The sequence below is a fragment of the Typopeltis vanoorti genome, chromosome 11 (genome assembly GCF_054136105.1).
Source record: "Typopeltis vanoorti isolate ZY-2024b chromosome 11, IOZ_Tvanoo_1.0, whole genome shotgun sequence".
Classification (NCBI taxonomy): Eukaryota; Metazoa; Arthropoda; class Arachnida; order Uropygi; family Thelyphonidae; genus Typopeltis; species Typopeltis vanoorti.
Genome location: NC_143559.1, coordinates 123,649,232 through 123,664,956, shown reverse-complemented (window position 1 = coordinate 123,664,956; position 15,725 = coordinate 123,649,232). Strand labels below are relative to the sequence as shown.

At 35.6% G+C, this 15,725-nt stretch overlaps 1 protein-coding gene across 1 annotated transcript in view; it reads left to right on the top strand.

Annotated features, from left to right (window-relative positions):
- The window catches only part of Nf1 (neurofibromin 1), a 1,119,557-nt gene that overhangs the window by 533,727 nt on the left and 570,105 nt on the right, over positions 1-15,725 (top strand). The window contains exon 28 of the mRNA XM_090400295.1: positions 6,558-6,814. Coding sequence (XP_090256421.1) covers positions 6,558-6,814 — 257 coding nt within the window. The remainder of the gene's footprint in view (positions 1-6,557; positions 6,815-15,725) is intronic.

The following is a 15,725-nucleotide window of genomic DNA, read 5'->3' as shown; positions in this document are numbered from 1 at the left end:
AGGGTGAGGTGGTGGTGGTGGTGGCCGGTCCATCTGATCAGGCCAGGATTATGATGGAGGTTTCTAGACATTGAAGATGGTGGTATTATGAACTTTAATACCTATGGAGTATACTGCATCAGGTACACATTGGGGTTAAGTTCTTGAGGCCAGGCCATGCTTGGGATGGCAGCTATAACACAAGAGTATTAGACCTGGAATCTTTGTCTATTGAGCGCTGTCAGGCACATGGGTTTCCTGGAGAGCCAGGATGACAATTTCTTTGTCTTTGGCTGTTTTGCTGATGACTTTGGATTTAGATAGTCTTATATTTAAAGAACATATCTTGAGAGAGAGTGTTGTTAACTTATTTTTCAAAGCTTGCCCTCCACCCAAACAAGCAATGCAATCCTTGTTATTCCGAGCAATGATTGAGCTGACATGGAGCTTTTTTAAGTTTTGTAATTATCACAGTTGATGCAAGTGGTCCAGGAGGTTTGTACCTTTGGACGCCTTGTTTGAGACATTAGATGTTACTTGTGTCTCATCTCTGGGGCTTCTTTTGTTTAAGGCAGTAAGACTACAGTTAGGTTTGCTAAATCCCAAATTGCCAGCCCATCCTCATTCGTTCAGTATCCAGGTAAATACCTAACAGGGTGCACCACAAGAAGTTGAGGATTGGACATTAGGTCAGAAGCCCTGGTTGGTTCTCAACATCCCTTTAAAAGCTATGTGGAGGTCTCTTCTCAGTTATACAGCTTTGACCATTATGCACCTCTTGACAGGATATTATTATTTTTATTATTATTATTATTGTTATTATCCAAGACCTCCAGGGAGTCAAGGGCTCATCGAAGAAGCCTATAAATCACCTAAACCAGCTGTCATGCCTTCCCTTAAATTCATTTACACTAGATGCACTCACCTACCCCTAAAGGCAAACTATTCCACTCGCTGCTCTCTGGGAGAAAACCTTGCTCTTACCCCTTTCTCGACTGTGAACAGACTTAACTTCCATGGATGCCCCTGTATTCTCTCCCCCCACCTTCCATGTAACGAAAAATTTCATCAGATGATATCCTATGGCACCCATTCAAATGTTTATAGACCTCTATCATTTCATTCGTCTTTCTCCTGTTAACCAGAGTCTGCAATCCACATACTCGCAGTCTGTCCTCATAATGTAAATCCAATAAACATATATAATCCTTGTAACTTCTTTGCACCTTTTCTACAGCTTTATCCCCTTGGAACTCGGGAGACCAAATCTGAGCAGAACAATCCAGGTGTGGTCTTATCAAAGCCTTATAAAGAGGCAAAATGACTTCCTTACATGTCAAGGTTCGCTTCAACATAGCAATTATCCTCTAAGTTGTATTTGCAACTTTTGTTATGTGACCTTTGAACTTCAAATTCCTATCCACCAATATGTCAAGATCCCTTGTCTCCTCAATTTCTTGTAGCATAACCCCTGCTAATATAATAGGCTGCTGAAACTCAAAGTGGTTAACTTTACACTTACTAACATTAAACTGATAGTCATTTTCGTTTGCCCAAATTTCCTGCCTCTTCAAATCATTTTGTAATTGCTGAATATCAATAGCATCCTTGATTGCCCTGCCTATCTTCGTATTATCAGCAAACAGTTGCACATCTGATGTTAGACCCTGTCTGATGTCATTAATGTATAGATTGAACAATAATAGTCCAAGGACTGAACCCTGAGGTACACCACTGGTCACCGTAAATCTGTCAGATTCACACCCACTCTGTATACCACTTTTTGATGTCTGTCTGTCAACCATTCCCCAATCCAAGTGAAGAGTTTATATTCCAATTCAATATTCTCCAGTTTATGCAACAGTGTTTTGTGTAGTATCCTATCAAATGCCATAGAAAAAATCCACCATTATCATAGTGCATATCCATGCCCTTTATTCAACTCGGCTGTAACATTGTTATAAAATATGAGCAAATTGCTAAAACATGACGTTCCTTTAGTAAACCCCATGCTGCTCCTTGCAGAGTATAGCACATGTGTCTACTCATTTCTGCGAGTTCTTACCAATTTCTCTAAAATCTTCACTATCACACACTGATAGGTTGGTAGTTAGACACATCAGTTTTTGCACCACCCTTGTACAATGGAACTATCATACCTTCCTTCCATTTTTTGTGGTAGCATTCCTGAGCTGAGACTCCGTTTATACAAACATGTGAAAGACCTAGCCAATTCAGCTGAACATTCCTTTAACAAATGGGCTGATATTTCACCTGTTCCTATAGACAAATTCTTATCCAGGTTATGCAACACCTCTTCAATCTCATTTTTATGATTCTCTAACTCTTCATTCAGTGTAGTAGTAGCAGGCACTGTACACCATGTTAGATACACCTGGTTGAGATATCTTATCAAAGTGAGCACTCATTAATTGAACAGTCACGTTGGCTACCGACACTCAAATATCATCTGCATTCAGTAAAGTTATTCTTTCGCATTCATTTTTTCTTTTGCTTGCGGTATGACAATAAAATTTTTTTGGATTGCCTTTAGCTTCCATGGCCAGTTTCTTTTCATACTCGAGTTAGCTTTTCTGCACAATATCTTGTTACTTTTCTGGCCTGAGCTTTATATATTTCATAACTCCTCTCACTCTTATTCTCACAATATTCTTTGCACATCATCTTCTTCTTATGGATCTCTTGCTTAATAAGGTTGCATATCCATTTCACTCTCAATCTGTGTATTCTTTGAACACTAGGTATGCATTCAGATAATGCCTCATTGAAGCACTTTTTCAAAGATTCTCATGCATTGCTGACATTTTTCCTATTCAGTAATTTGATCATAATTTCCAGCTTTGTAATTCAGCAAGTAACTTGTTTTAATTTGAAGCATCAATATAATTAGATACTTCCCAAGAAAGCACAGCATAATCACTGTCACCAGTTGATGGTAAAATAGCTGTATTTTTCACAGAGACCCCTTCTGATGCTATGAGCAAATCCAATATTCTGTGACCTCGAGTTCCTTCTTTCACATGCTGCTTGAGAAAGTTGTCTAGCAACTGTTCAATAAATTCCTCTTCTTTTTTATCATGAGATTTTTCTGCTGCCCAATCAACGTTTGGAAAATTAAAGTCACCTATAATGATCACTGTTTGGTACTCATAAGGCTAAATTGACAGTGTATTTCTTTGTCCCCTGCAACTGAGTCACCAGGTTTGTAGCAACACCTTACCATATATTTCATTCTGTTAATCCCCATTTGACTCAAACTCGCCACTACATGGGACATTGTTGCCATCATTGTTTTCCTGTGTTTCTACCCTAACTGGACTCAAGTTATCTGATATTATTAATAGTACTCCTCCTCTCCTATCTCTTCTATCGTTCCTAAAAATAGTATACCCATTACACTCAATCGCACTTACCACATCTGATTCTGATAGCCAGGTTTCACTAATGCCAAAAATATTAGGCCACATCATATTCAATAAAGCAATAAACTCAACCCCTTTGTTTCTGATGCTCCTGGCATTTGTGTATGGACATAATAAATTACCACCTATCCTATTCTTATAATTAGATATGCAGTTAGACAAAATATCTAATTCTTATAATTAGATATTTGGTCTTATTCTAGTCTCTTTTCCCTCCCCAGACATGCTTAAAAGGTCTGAACCCAAAGCATATTTTTCCACCCATTCGCCACACGCATAACTATGTTCGAAGACTTTCATATCTTTATCATACTTGCATATCATAGCTGAACTGCTGAACTTTCACACACATTTTTCCCTTTCTCCTTTGATGATCTAGTTTCCTGACTCTGCATTAAATGTCATACCAAGAAATAATTTCTTATGGCTTCTGATAGCAAATGAATTTAAGTGGTGGTCATCCTTCTTATACAAGTCTTTTCTTCCATCAAACATGCTGCACACACACACACATCTAAAATTTGCATCCATCTCTTCTACACAGCCTGTACGTGAAATAATTTGCTATCATCGCCCTCCTTCTTTACCCAATACTGTCATATCTGGGTAGCAATCCTACAATTTTTACTCTCACACATTTCTTTCTCACTTCTTCCAACAGACCTTTCATATTTTCTCTCATACTATATTTGTCACTACTTAAATTATTAGTACCTACCAGAACTTTCTACCAGAATCTCTTTTACTTTTCTTTTTTTGTTTTCAATTACATTTGTCATATTTTTAATTTTCTTCCCTGGGAAACTAGAAGTGGTGACTCCCTCGGAAGTGCAAATTTTAATATTGAGTCGCCATACTATATTACCTCTGTTTTCTTAGATTTTAACTGACTTACCTTGTTGTTATTAATGTTATGATTACTAAGTTCAGTACTTTCCTTCCTGTTCTTGTTCCGATCCTTTTTCTTATCCTATCTAAATTTAGTCAAACATTTTTCCACCTTTTCCAATTCTCTGTTCGATTTTCTAATAATTTCTTTTAATCGAGATATTTCTAATGTCAACTTATCCTCAGATAAATTATCATCATCATTGTAGCAGTACTTTTGTTCATCAGGACAAACGCTCTCCTCAGTAGTAACATGTTAAGCTTTAGACACTGCCTTGTTGTCACGAGTTTTCGGTGCCATTCTTAAGAAGAGTAAAAACTAATAATATTTCTTGAATTATGTTATAAAATGCTGTAGCACAATAATTACACTAAAAGACTACAATTATGTACTAAAATACACAGTTGAATGGATAGGAAACTGATAATATGGATAAAAGGGTGGCTGATAGACATATACCAAAAAAGTGGTATATAGATGAGCACAATCCAAGAGAACGTGGTTGACTAGTGTTGTGCTGCAGGACTCTATGCTTTAACCAATGCTGTTTGATTTGATTTACATAAATGATATAGGAAATAATTTGAAGGGAGATATTCATTTTGTTTGCTGATGATGCCAAGTTGAGTAGGGTAATAGTTAATTAAAGTGATGTAGAGAGATATATTCTCTCTCAGGGTGATATAAGTAGGCTGACGGTATGGGAAAAACATAATGGATGTTTTTAATTACAAAATACAAGCACACCTTTATGGCATTCGTATAGTGAAGGTATGCAAGTTCTTTTCACTAAGCTTTGATATTTTCCTAGGTCTACCTACTCACTGATGAGACCTCAAAAAAAGGTTGAAACCGGTCTGGGTAGTGACCTCTCCTCATAATGTAAAACAATAATACATCTCCTAGGAGCTGTGTTTTACATTATGAGAGAATATCAAGAATAGTGAGGGAGCTTGCTCCACCTTTGCTTCGAATTGCCTTCGCTGATAGTTTTTCGGCATTGAAACTCTTAGATCGTAGTTCTCGATCTTGAGTTTCACTTACTGGCTATATAACAAAATAGGATTCTTATCCATTTAATAATGGATGTTGATTTAATGTGGAAAAGTGTAAAGTTATGCATTTGGGATATGGAGATTGCAAGCAGTGTACCACGTTGAGGGATCTGTACTCCAGGTAATTGATAAAGCCAGAGATTTGGGGGTAGTAGTAGTAGATTGAGAAGTTTAGAGAGCATATTGCTGAAGTAGCCATGGTGGTTCACAGGATTACTTGGCTATTGAAGAACATACTAACATGTAGAGATAAGGGAATTATCATTCCCTTGAATGAACACTTCTGGATTACTGTGCTCAGATCTAGTCATCTGGGTTTCTTGAGGATGAGGAAGTGGAGAGTGACTAAGATTGAGTGAACTGTGGAATACTGCCCATGAGGATAAATTTAGGGTTTGTGGATTGCAAAAGTTTGTTGATAGGCAAAAAAAAAAGGGTTTATGATAGATTAGGGTGGATTATGATAGAAACATTTAAGTTACTCAAAGGCTTTATGGAGTTTGATTCAGGGGAAATGGTTCAGCACTTGAATAGAGGTGGCAGAACAAGAGATCACCCCTGGAATTTGGGTAAGTGTGTGGTTTGCAAGGGTGTGAGGACTAGATTTTTCACTTTAAATAAAAAATCACACCTCTTGGAATGATGAATGAATGGAATGGATTGTCTGAGTCAGTTGTAAGTGCTTTGTCTGTTAATGGTTTCAAGGAGAGGTATGATAGATTATATAGATATTGTGTTCATAGTTTGGGTCTCCCACTCTTTGGACTCCATGGGGATGCCTGCCCAGTAATAATAATAAACAATAATAATAATAAGCACCATGTAATTTTTGGACATATCTTCAGTGGCTGTTACTAGTTTCGACACTTTCACCATGAGTCCCTTTCCCTTCTTCTTAAATTCCTTTCCCTGCTCTTCATGCAGGCTTCTCCTTCATATATTTTCTCCTTCTCCGAAGTTTCTTATCTGTAACAACACCGCTGTATTTGGTTCAGTCTTGAAGAAATCATTATACTTTTTTCCCACTTAAATATTCACATTTCCCTAAGTTGAAAATATTGAAAGAATATGGCTGGCATACAAATAAGTAATGACTATTATTATCATTATAGTAATATTATTAAATAACAAATAGTATTTCTTTTTTGTGCTGGATGTAAATATAATCATTGATTTTTATCTTCCTTCCAGGATGAGCTAGCAAGAGTTTTTGTTTCTTTGTTTGATGCTAAACATCTCTTAGCACCTTTGTTGTGGAATATGTTCTACAAGGAAGTAGAAGTGTCTGACTGCATGCAAACGTTATTCAGAGGAAATAGTCTAGGAAGCAAAATAATGGCTTTTTGTTTTAAAATTTATGGATCTAGTTATCTACACAGTTTATTGGAGCCTCTTATTAATCCTCTGATTGATCAACCCAATATCAGTTATGAAGTTGATCCAGCTAGGTAAATAAAAATTTATGAAATTCTTTAGTATTCTGTATTATTTTTAAAATTCACTGTACTTTTGTTATTAGCAGTTAGAATCATTTTGTACTTGAACTTACTTAGTAATGCATTAAAATTTTGGTCATTCTGAGTATTTGAGGTGTTTTGGAAAACAAGTATTACAAATATAGCCAGATGGCTTTCATTTGGGATTTTTAACCCATCAAGAAAAAATGAGGAAAAAAAATGTTTACAAAAAAAAAGTACATTGTTCATGCCACAATACTACTACTACTATATAAATATTTTTCTTAATCCTAGTCCATTATTATCATAAATGCTGCTCCAAGGACTCATTGAGTGGAGACCCATTTCAGACACTCATACTTAAATACCTGTCATGTGTTTCTTTTAATATATTAACTGAATGCACTTTCAACCTTCCCATGCTCTATAACCCCCCCCCTTCCCATAGTTAACTTCTAGTTATGACTACCTTCATGAAGTCTGCCTTCATCATCCATAAGCTGTAAAATCTCACTTGTATCTGTATTAGACTCTTACTAACTAATATGTTTCTATCTTATCCCCTCTGGTCAGTCTATCTTCATGCACAATTCTGTAGGCCAGTTTATCATCTTATTTCTCACTATTGAATCTTTAAACCATTTCCTCATTTCCTTGGAAACCAGGTGACTATATCTGTGTACAGCAAATTCAGATGCAGTCTTATCAAAGCCATGTAAACTGAAAGAATAACCTCCTTATATCTAAAAGTTGGTGTTCTGATGTGATGACTTTACCACCTTAGCAGTGGGACTCCTAAACTTTAATTCACTGTCTAAAATAACCATGAAATCTCTAGCTTCATTGATTCCTTCAGATACAACCCTATCTGTAAAGTCCAATCCAAAAGGATTGGACTTTACAGATAGGGTTGTATCTGAAGGAATATGTATCTGTAAAGTCTATCTATAGATAGGCTTTACAGATTGGACCTTACACTTGGCAACATTGAACTTACATTCGTATGTTAAGTGCTTGTGCTGAGAGGAACTCATATTGAAGGCGTAATGGAGTAAAACAAGACTGGGAAAGGATTGAAAACATTTTTATATTGGAAAATATTAAATATTTTCCAATATTTTGTCTTCAGGGAGTATACTATAAAATTTGTAACAACCCACACACAAACAAACTTAGGCCACAAAAGTGAGTAATCCTCCTAAGGACTAACTCCTTCCTCTTTAAGTTCCTGGAGTGCATAGAGTTCCCTGTTCCTGCAAGTTGGCCTACTATGGAATCAGTCAGACTTTACAGACAATGCTTTATATATATAGAATAATTTGTGGGGAGGTGTATAAACACCATACATTGCAGCAAGCTCAGAAAAAAAAAAGACTTTTTAGAATCTGCAGCTACCCTCCAAACCCTGTTCAATCTGCATAAATATGAATGCATTAAACTTCAAAAATATGGGAAACATTAATCCTCTGAGATCCAAGTTTACAACTGAGGCTGCCAGTAGTCGTCCATACAGGGCACCTTACCTCATTAGGGCTGGACTCTTTTTCCACATTTCACATAGTTACGTGTTGCTGTTGTATGTATATATATATATATATATATATACGTGTGTGTGTGTGTGTGTGTGTGTGTGTGTGTGTGTGTGTGTGTGTGTGTGTGTGTGTGTGTGTGTGTGTGTTACAAGTTGTTTATTGTACTCCCTGAAGATGGCTCTATGACTGAGATAAAATTTTGGAAGAATTAATTATTGTTTTTGATCCTTTCTCAGTGCTGTTTTACTCCATTATGACTTCAGCATGAGTGAACTGATATTTAATCATTGTCATTTGCCCATACAACCAACCTGTTCAAATCAGTTTGCAGGAATTCTGTATCAGCAACATTCTTTTATGACTCTTCTTAACTTAGTATCAGCAGTTAATTGAATATCATACTCCATATCCTCCCTTGTATCATTAATATACATATTAAACAGCCATGTCCCAAGTACAGAACCCTGTGTACATTACTGGTTACCTTCTCCTCACACCATCATACATCACTTTCTGATATCTGTTAGTCAATTACTTTGCAATCCATGTCACAAGTTTATCTTGCAGACCCATCCATCTGAGTTTGTATGGCAATTTCCAGTGTGGAATCCTGATAAATGCCTTAAAATCCAGGGATTTTTGTGGTGTATCAATTTCCCTTATCTAACTCTGCTGTCACTCTATTATACAACATGATCCAATTACTAAAGCAAGCCCTACCTTTAACAAAACCATGCTGACCTCTATACTAATTGGTCTGTTATTCACTGCATCAATCTTAGCTCCACTTTGTATAATGGAATTATCTTTCTCTACTTCCATCCTAATGGATGGAAGTAGAGAAAGCATTATCCTTGACCTGGTCATTCAAATGGAAAAACATTTCCTCACCCTATGCTGATATCCCATCTAATCTAATTGACTGTATGTGAGTCAGCTGTTGTAACAGCTTTAATACTGACTCATTTCCCTGTGTTCTTTCCTCCAACTTTTCAGCACAGAGCGCACACATTTATTATGTGTTAATACTTTTCTGCCACATGACACTAAGATTATTGTTCCATGGCCATTCTTCCTTTTACTTGATGCACAGAATAAAAAGTCTCTAGGGTTTCCTTTGACTAACTTCTAATCTGATTTCACCTTCTTCATCATATCCATCACTCTCCTTGATATTGGATCTACTATCAAGGTTAATCGTCCACTTAACTACCATCTAATTAATTTTAACTCTGAGGATGACATAGCTTCCTTTAAGTATCCTTGGACTAATTCCCATGCTTTTTGATTCCTCTACCATGCAGGTGCTCATGCCAAGACACTACCACAAGCTGTCTTCTTGGTTTATTAGAATCACCTCCTAAGTCAAAATGCATGATCACTCTCACCTGTTGGTGCCATAAGTACTCAACTCATTTATAGACAGCTTCACAGACACTACTGCTAGATCCAGTGTTCATATAATCACGAACAATTTCTATCACGTACTGCTTAAGGCAGTTATCCTGAATAATTCTAGAAATTAATTTTCCCTTATCTTGCATGCTTTCTTCTCTGACCAGTCTATATTCCTCCTGTAGTTGAAATCAGCATAATAACAGTCCTCTTTTTATCCCTATCTATCTATACTAATTAGGGCACTCATTTGTCTCATGAAGTCCACATTTCTCTTCAGATGACCCAAGTCTGTAACAACATCCAGTTGTTTACTTTATGCTGTTAATTTCTATCTATTAACCTCTATCTGACACCAGTCTTAAATTCAGTTCATGCATTCTTAATACTACCACCACCATTGAAAATTACCAACTGATTCAACTGATTGAATTTAGTTTAGGTTGAGATGGCAGTTCGGTGTTCTTGTCATCTTGCTTAAGAACACAGATAGAAATGAATTTAATCAATGATAGTTATGATGGAGACTGGGATCTACTTATTTCTTTAAGTTAGGACCAATAGAGTTTTAACTATTCTATTTGAAGGAAAAAAATAGGCAATAGAGTGGAATGTATACTCAGTCTTGCCATAAACACTGTTACAATTTCCACACAACCACATGGTGCCCACAGAATTGTGAGCCCAGTTCCATTAGTGCACAGTCAACATTTGTGTGAGAAGCTGTTGGAAGGGAGAGTAATGACTTCCAAGAATAGATCTCAGAATATAGGAAAGCAGAGAGCAAGGATATTGTTTCTGAATGAGGAGACAAGTAGCATCTATGAGGAGAAGAGGAATGCAAAATACACAATTGGTAGTGGTGGGGCAGATGGACAGGGAGATACAGAAGGATGGATGCTGAGTGCATAAGTGAATATGTGAGCAGACAAGAAAGGAATGAGACATGGGGAGTGAAATATTTGGGTCTGAATATGGAAGATGTAGAGTCACACCTGAGTAGTATCAGTAGGACTTGTTATAGATCCAAAAATGAACTATTATGTTTGTCAAATGCCACAGGTATCAGAAGTAAGGGAATGAAATTGTTTGCTGAATAGTTATCAAGTTTATTCACCCAGAAATTGTCAGAATAAGTGAGACATGGTTGTCTGATAATGATGTCCTGACAAAATTAAAGATAAAAGGATGTGGTGTTTTAGAAATAGTGGCAGTGGTTTTGAGTTATTTTGGTATGGGATAGAGGTGAATAGAATGAAATATTTGGTTGGATGTTGCTATTGACTTGGTAATGTGGAGGACACTGACAATGAAATGTATAAGCAAGTTATCCCAGCAAATAAGAAATGGGTGATTATTATAGGTGATTTTAATTATGGTAATACAGATTGCGATGAAGATATGCATCTGAGAGTAAATAAAATGAATTACTCAAGTTTTTGAGGGACAACTACCTTATGACATGTAAGAGCGCATACAAGAAACATGGGTCTTGGATTGATCATGTCATCAGGGGATGTTATTACGAGATGTCAAATCTCCCTCCAGTTAGTGATAGTGACCATGAAATGATTTCTTGGGTGGTGGCCAGCTGTATGAGGACTCTGTAAGGTAAGGATATATGTTGAACTACTAGGCTGATGACATCCTGAAAAGCTCAAGAGACAGCTTGTAGCTATATCATGAAATGAAAAGTTGGGTCTAGGAGATTAATTCTGCTTAGTGCTATGCAAGAACTATCTAGCAACAGTCAGAAGGTTATAAAAGATTGGTATGAAATGGATAAATGAAGAGGTTAAGCATGCAGTATGGAGGAAGAAGAAGTCATTATGGAAGAAGCATAAGATTCTTCCACTTCATAAGAGAGGTGACAGGACTCAAGTTTCAACATATAGGCCAGTCTCTCTCTCTCTCTGTGTGTGTGTGTGTGTGTGTTTGTGTGTGATTAAAATGTTGGAGAGGTGAGGTTTAAGATTCAGAATTGAGTTGACAACAGCTGCATTCTCTCATGGATAGCATGTGTTTACTAAAGGAAGATCATGTGTTAGTAATATAATTATTTTTTTTAAATTGAGATGACAAGTGCACTGGACAAGAGCATGCCCACATTTTGCAAAGGCCTTTGATAAATTGCCACAGGACAAGTTGGTAATTAAATGAACTGATAAGATTATTGCATTCAATTGGAGATTGGTAATCTGATAATATCAATCAGTTGCATATGGAAGTAGCAATATGAAGAGAAAAATCACGTGCCCCAAGCACCTGTTTCGTGGGGCCACTGTTGTTTAATATATATGTTAATGATATTGAGGGAGGTTTGATTAGGGATATTCAGTTGTTTGTAGGTCATACAAAATTCGGGGGGGGGGGGGGGGTAATGTGAAGTAGCGTAGATATTATGGTTTACAAGAAGATTTGAATAGACTTAGTGAAGGAACAAGTGAGTGAAGTTAGCAGTTCAGTGTTTCAAAGTGTAAGATTTTAAAATCTGGGAAACAAAGATGGATTTGTTTCCCAGATTTTATATTGTATACAATTGTATACAATCTGTCAATAAAGATATTCCACAAGAGAAGATAGAGAAAATAAGAGATTCATCCTGAGATGATTAATGGTGGATAAGAACCTAAAATTTAGAGGACATATTGCTAAAACTGTGAGGGGCACTACATGGTTTCTGATGATGCAGAGGACACTAACATGTAGAAGAATGGAGATTACGGTTTCATTGTTTATCACATGTGAACTGCTTTGGACAGGTTTGGTCACCTGGTTCTCAAAAGGATAAGAGATACTGGAACATATTAAGAGGAACATAGTTGGCTAAGGTGATGTTTTGTATGAATGGTGAGAAAATGCACAATTTGCAGACTGTAGCAGATAGGAGGAGGAGGGATATGATTGCAAATCTCTGGACTGATGATAATAAAGAAGTAAAATTTTATACAACAAAGAATGATCTACCAGAAAATGTTTTAATGTCAGAACTAAAAAATACAGTAAATAAGATGAAAAGAGATAAACATCAGGAGAATACAATATAAACATGGAACTGTACTAAAATAAAAATGCAGGTGAAAAATCTAGACCATTAACATGGTCTAGATTTTTGGAAAAACTCCAAATTTTGGGAGAGAAAAAAAGCACTGGTTATTCCAATTTATAAAAAAAGAAACTGAAGATGACTGCAATAACTTTAGGGGAATTAGTCTGCTAAATGCAGAGTACAAAATATATTCAGGAATATTAAAAGAGAAACTAAACAGTATTATTATTATTACATGACACCTCCAGGGAGTCCAAAGACTCATCAAGGGAGGGCACCAGCTTTCTGTCTCCACAGCTGTATTGTAGAGAACAAACTAATAGAAGAACAGAATGGATTCTGAAAAGGTTCAATCTTGCATAGACTCTATTTTTACTCTAAAATCATTAATTGGAAGGAGAAGAGAACTTTAAAAAGAAATGCACATGGCCCTCATTGATTATGAAAAAGCCTTTCATAAAATTAATAGACAACATTTATTTAAAATATTAACCAATCTAAATATATCAGATTAATTCTTATAATCTATTCAAGACATATATACAGGAAATAAAATAATAGTCCAGTTAGACCAAACATCAGAATGAAAAGGCATATCAAGAGAAGAATGGCAAGGATCTAGCCTATCACCTCTACTTTTTAATATATATATATAACAATCTGAAAACCACATAACCCGTTTGGTATACAAATAAACCCACGAATAAAGATAGATATACTATTATTTGCAGATAATCAAATTGTATTAGCTACATCAGAAGATGATCTACAGATATCAGCAGAATCATTAAATGAAAATTCAGAACAATATAATATGAGAATATCAAAAATAAAGAAATGATTGCTTCCAAAGGAAAAAATACAATAAGAAATAAAATAGTGATAGATGATAAAATATTGGAACAAGTAAATGCTTTCAAATACCTGGTATGTGACTTATCATATGAAGATGAAATAGATATAGACATTGAAATATCCAGTTTTGTTAAAGTAATCAGCATAATAAATAATATATTTAAGCCATCTCTGATTCCAACACATATTGGAAACAGACTATATAACATCCTGTGTAAATCAGCTTTATTATATAGAAGTGAAATGTGGACCATAAAAAAAGAAGACACTTAAACAGCAGAGATGAAATTTCTCAGAAAAACAACTGGCTTTATCACATAGGAAAATGAAACAAATGAAGGAATTTTACAGTCCCTGGATACAAAACCAATTAACTACTATATAAGCAAATATAAACAAAAATAGCTAGGACATCTAAATCTAATGTACAATAGGAGACTAGCAAAAATGTTATACAGATATAAAATAAATGGAAAAAGAGAAGGAGAATTCGAAGACCAAGAAAATGATGGCATGAGACCAGAACAGGCCACTTGCCTAAAATCCATGATAGGAAGAAGAAGTTGGTAAGGGGTTATTTCCAGATTAATGTATGAGGTTTTTTTCATAGAATGGAAGAGACAAGGGAGAATAAGAGGTCACACCTGAAAGCTATATAAGAAAGCTGTGATGCAGAGTGGTGAATGATTGGAATGCATTGCCTGAGTATGGTGAGTGCTTGAGTGAATGTGTTTATGACACTTGTGTGTGTGTGACACAGAGACTTTCCACAATCACACCATCATCTAGTTCAGTAGTATGGAATCAGTTATCAAAATGCTAACTCATAACGAGGGTTATTTGTTCTAGTGATGCAGCTCTTGTATTGAATCAGTCATCGTGAACTTATAATACTAAGGCAATCAATATGTGGTGATTAGCTTCTGTATGCGAGTAGTCTAGTCATAAACATATTTTACACACAAACTTTGTTTGCTTACACTTGGATAAAGGATTAAAACAAAAATATAGTTTCTTGGCAAGTTTTTCTCCCCCTCTTGTTTTATGTTAACCTATGCTCATAATCTTACACTAATTTCATTATAATATTCCCCCCCCCCCAATAAATCTCTTATCTAAAAAGTTTAATATTTGCTTCCTTTTTTGAGTTATTGTTTATATTTGGACTTAGAAACCATTGATACTTATAAAAATTCCAACTCAAAACTTGTAACTTGGATTTAAATAGAAAAATATGCTAATTTAAGGCAGAAATCAGCATATATTTGTTTTAGATCAGTGTGAACAATTTTATTACTTAAATTGCCTTGAAGTATATCAGGGTCTGTATTCTTTCTGCTTTTCCTCATATATCTTATTTTTTAAAAGTTATTCTACCACTTTGTTATAATTCTAGTGAACATTTAGAATTTTATTGTTGTTACTTGAAAGTATAACCAAAGCAAGGCCATGAAGCAAGAATTTATGTATCATTGTAATACTATGTTATTTACGAGGTGATCTGAAAAGTTCTCTGCCTCGACCATAGATGGCAACACTATCGGCAAGATTTTTTTTCTAAGTTGGTACATCTGTTATAAGCATCCATGTGAAACTGCAAGTCATTCTATCGAGTAGTTTTTATTATACAGCTGTCTGAAACAAAAGTGTTGTCTGTATCCCTTGAAATGGATAAAATTGAGTATTGTGCAGTTATAAAATTCTTTGTAAAAGAGGGTTTAAATCCAAAAGAAATTCATTCGAAGTTCATAAAAGTTTATGGGCACTCTTCTCCTTCGTTTTCGACAATTAAGAAATGGGCTGCCGAGTTTAAACGTGGCCGTACCAGCCTTGAAGATGATTCACGTGAAGAACGTCCAAAAAGTGTAACAACACCAGAAATCATTGATCAAGTGCACAATATGGTATTGGATGACCGGCAAGTCAAAGTGCATGAAATTGCTGACACTGTAGGCATTTAAAAAGAATGTAGGATATATTTTCATGAAGAATTGCAAATGAAAAAGCTTTACGCAAGATGGTGTCACGCTTGCTCACAGCAGATCAAAAATACACTTTCATGAAAATCTCT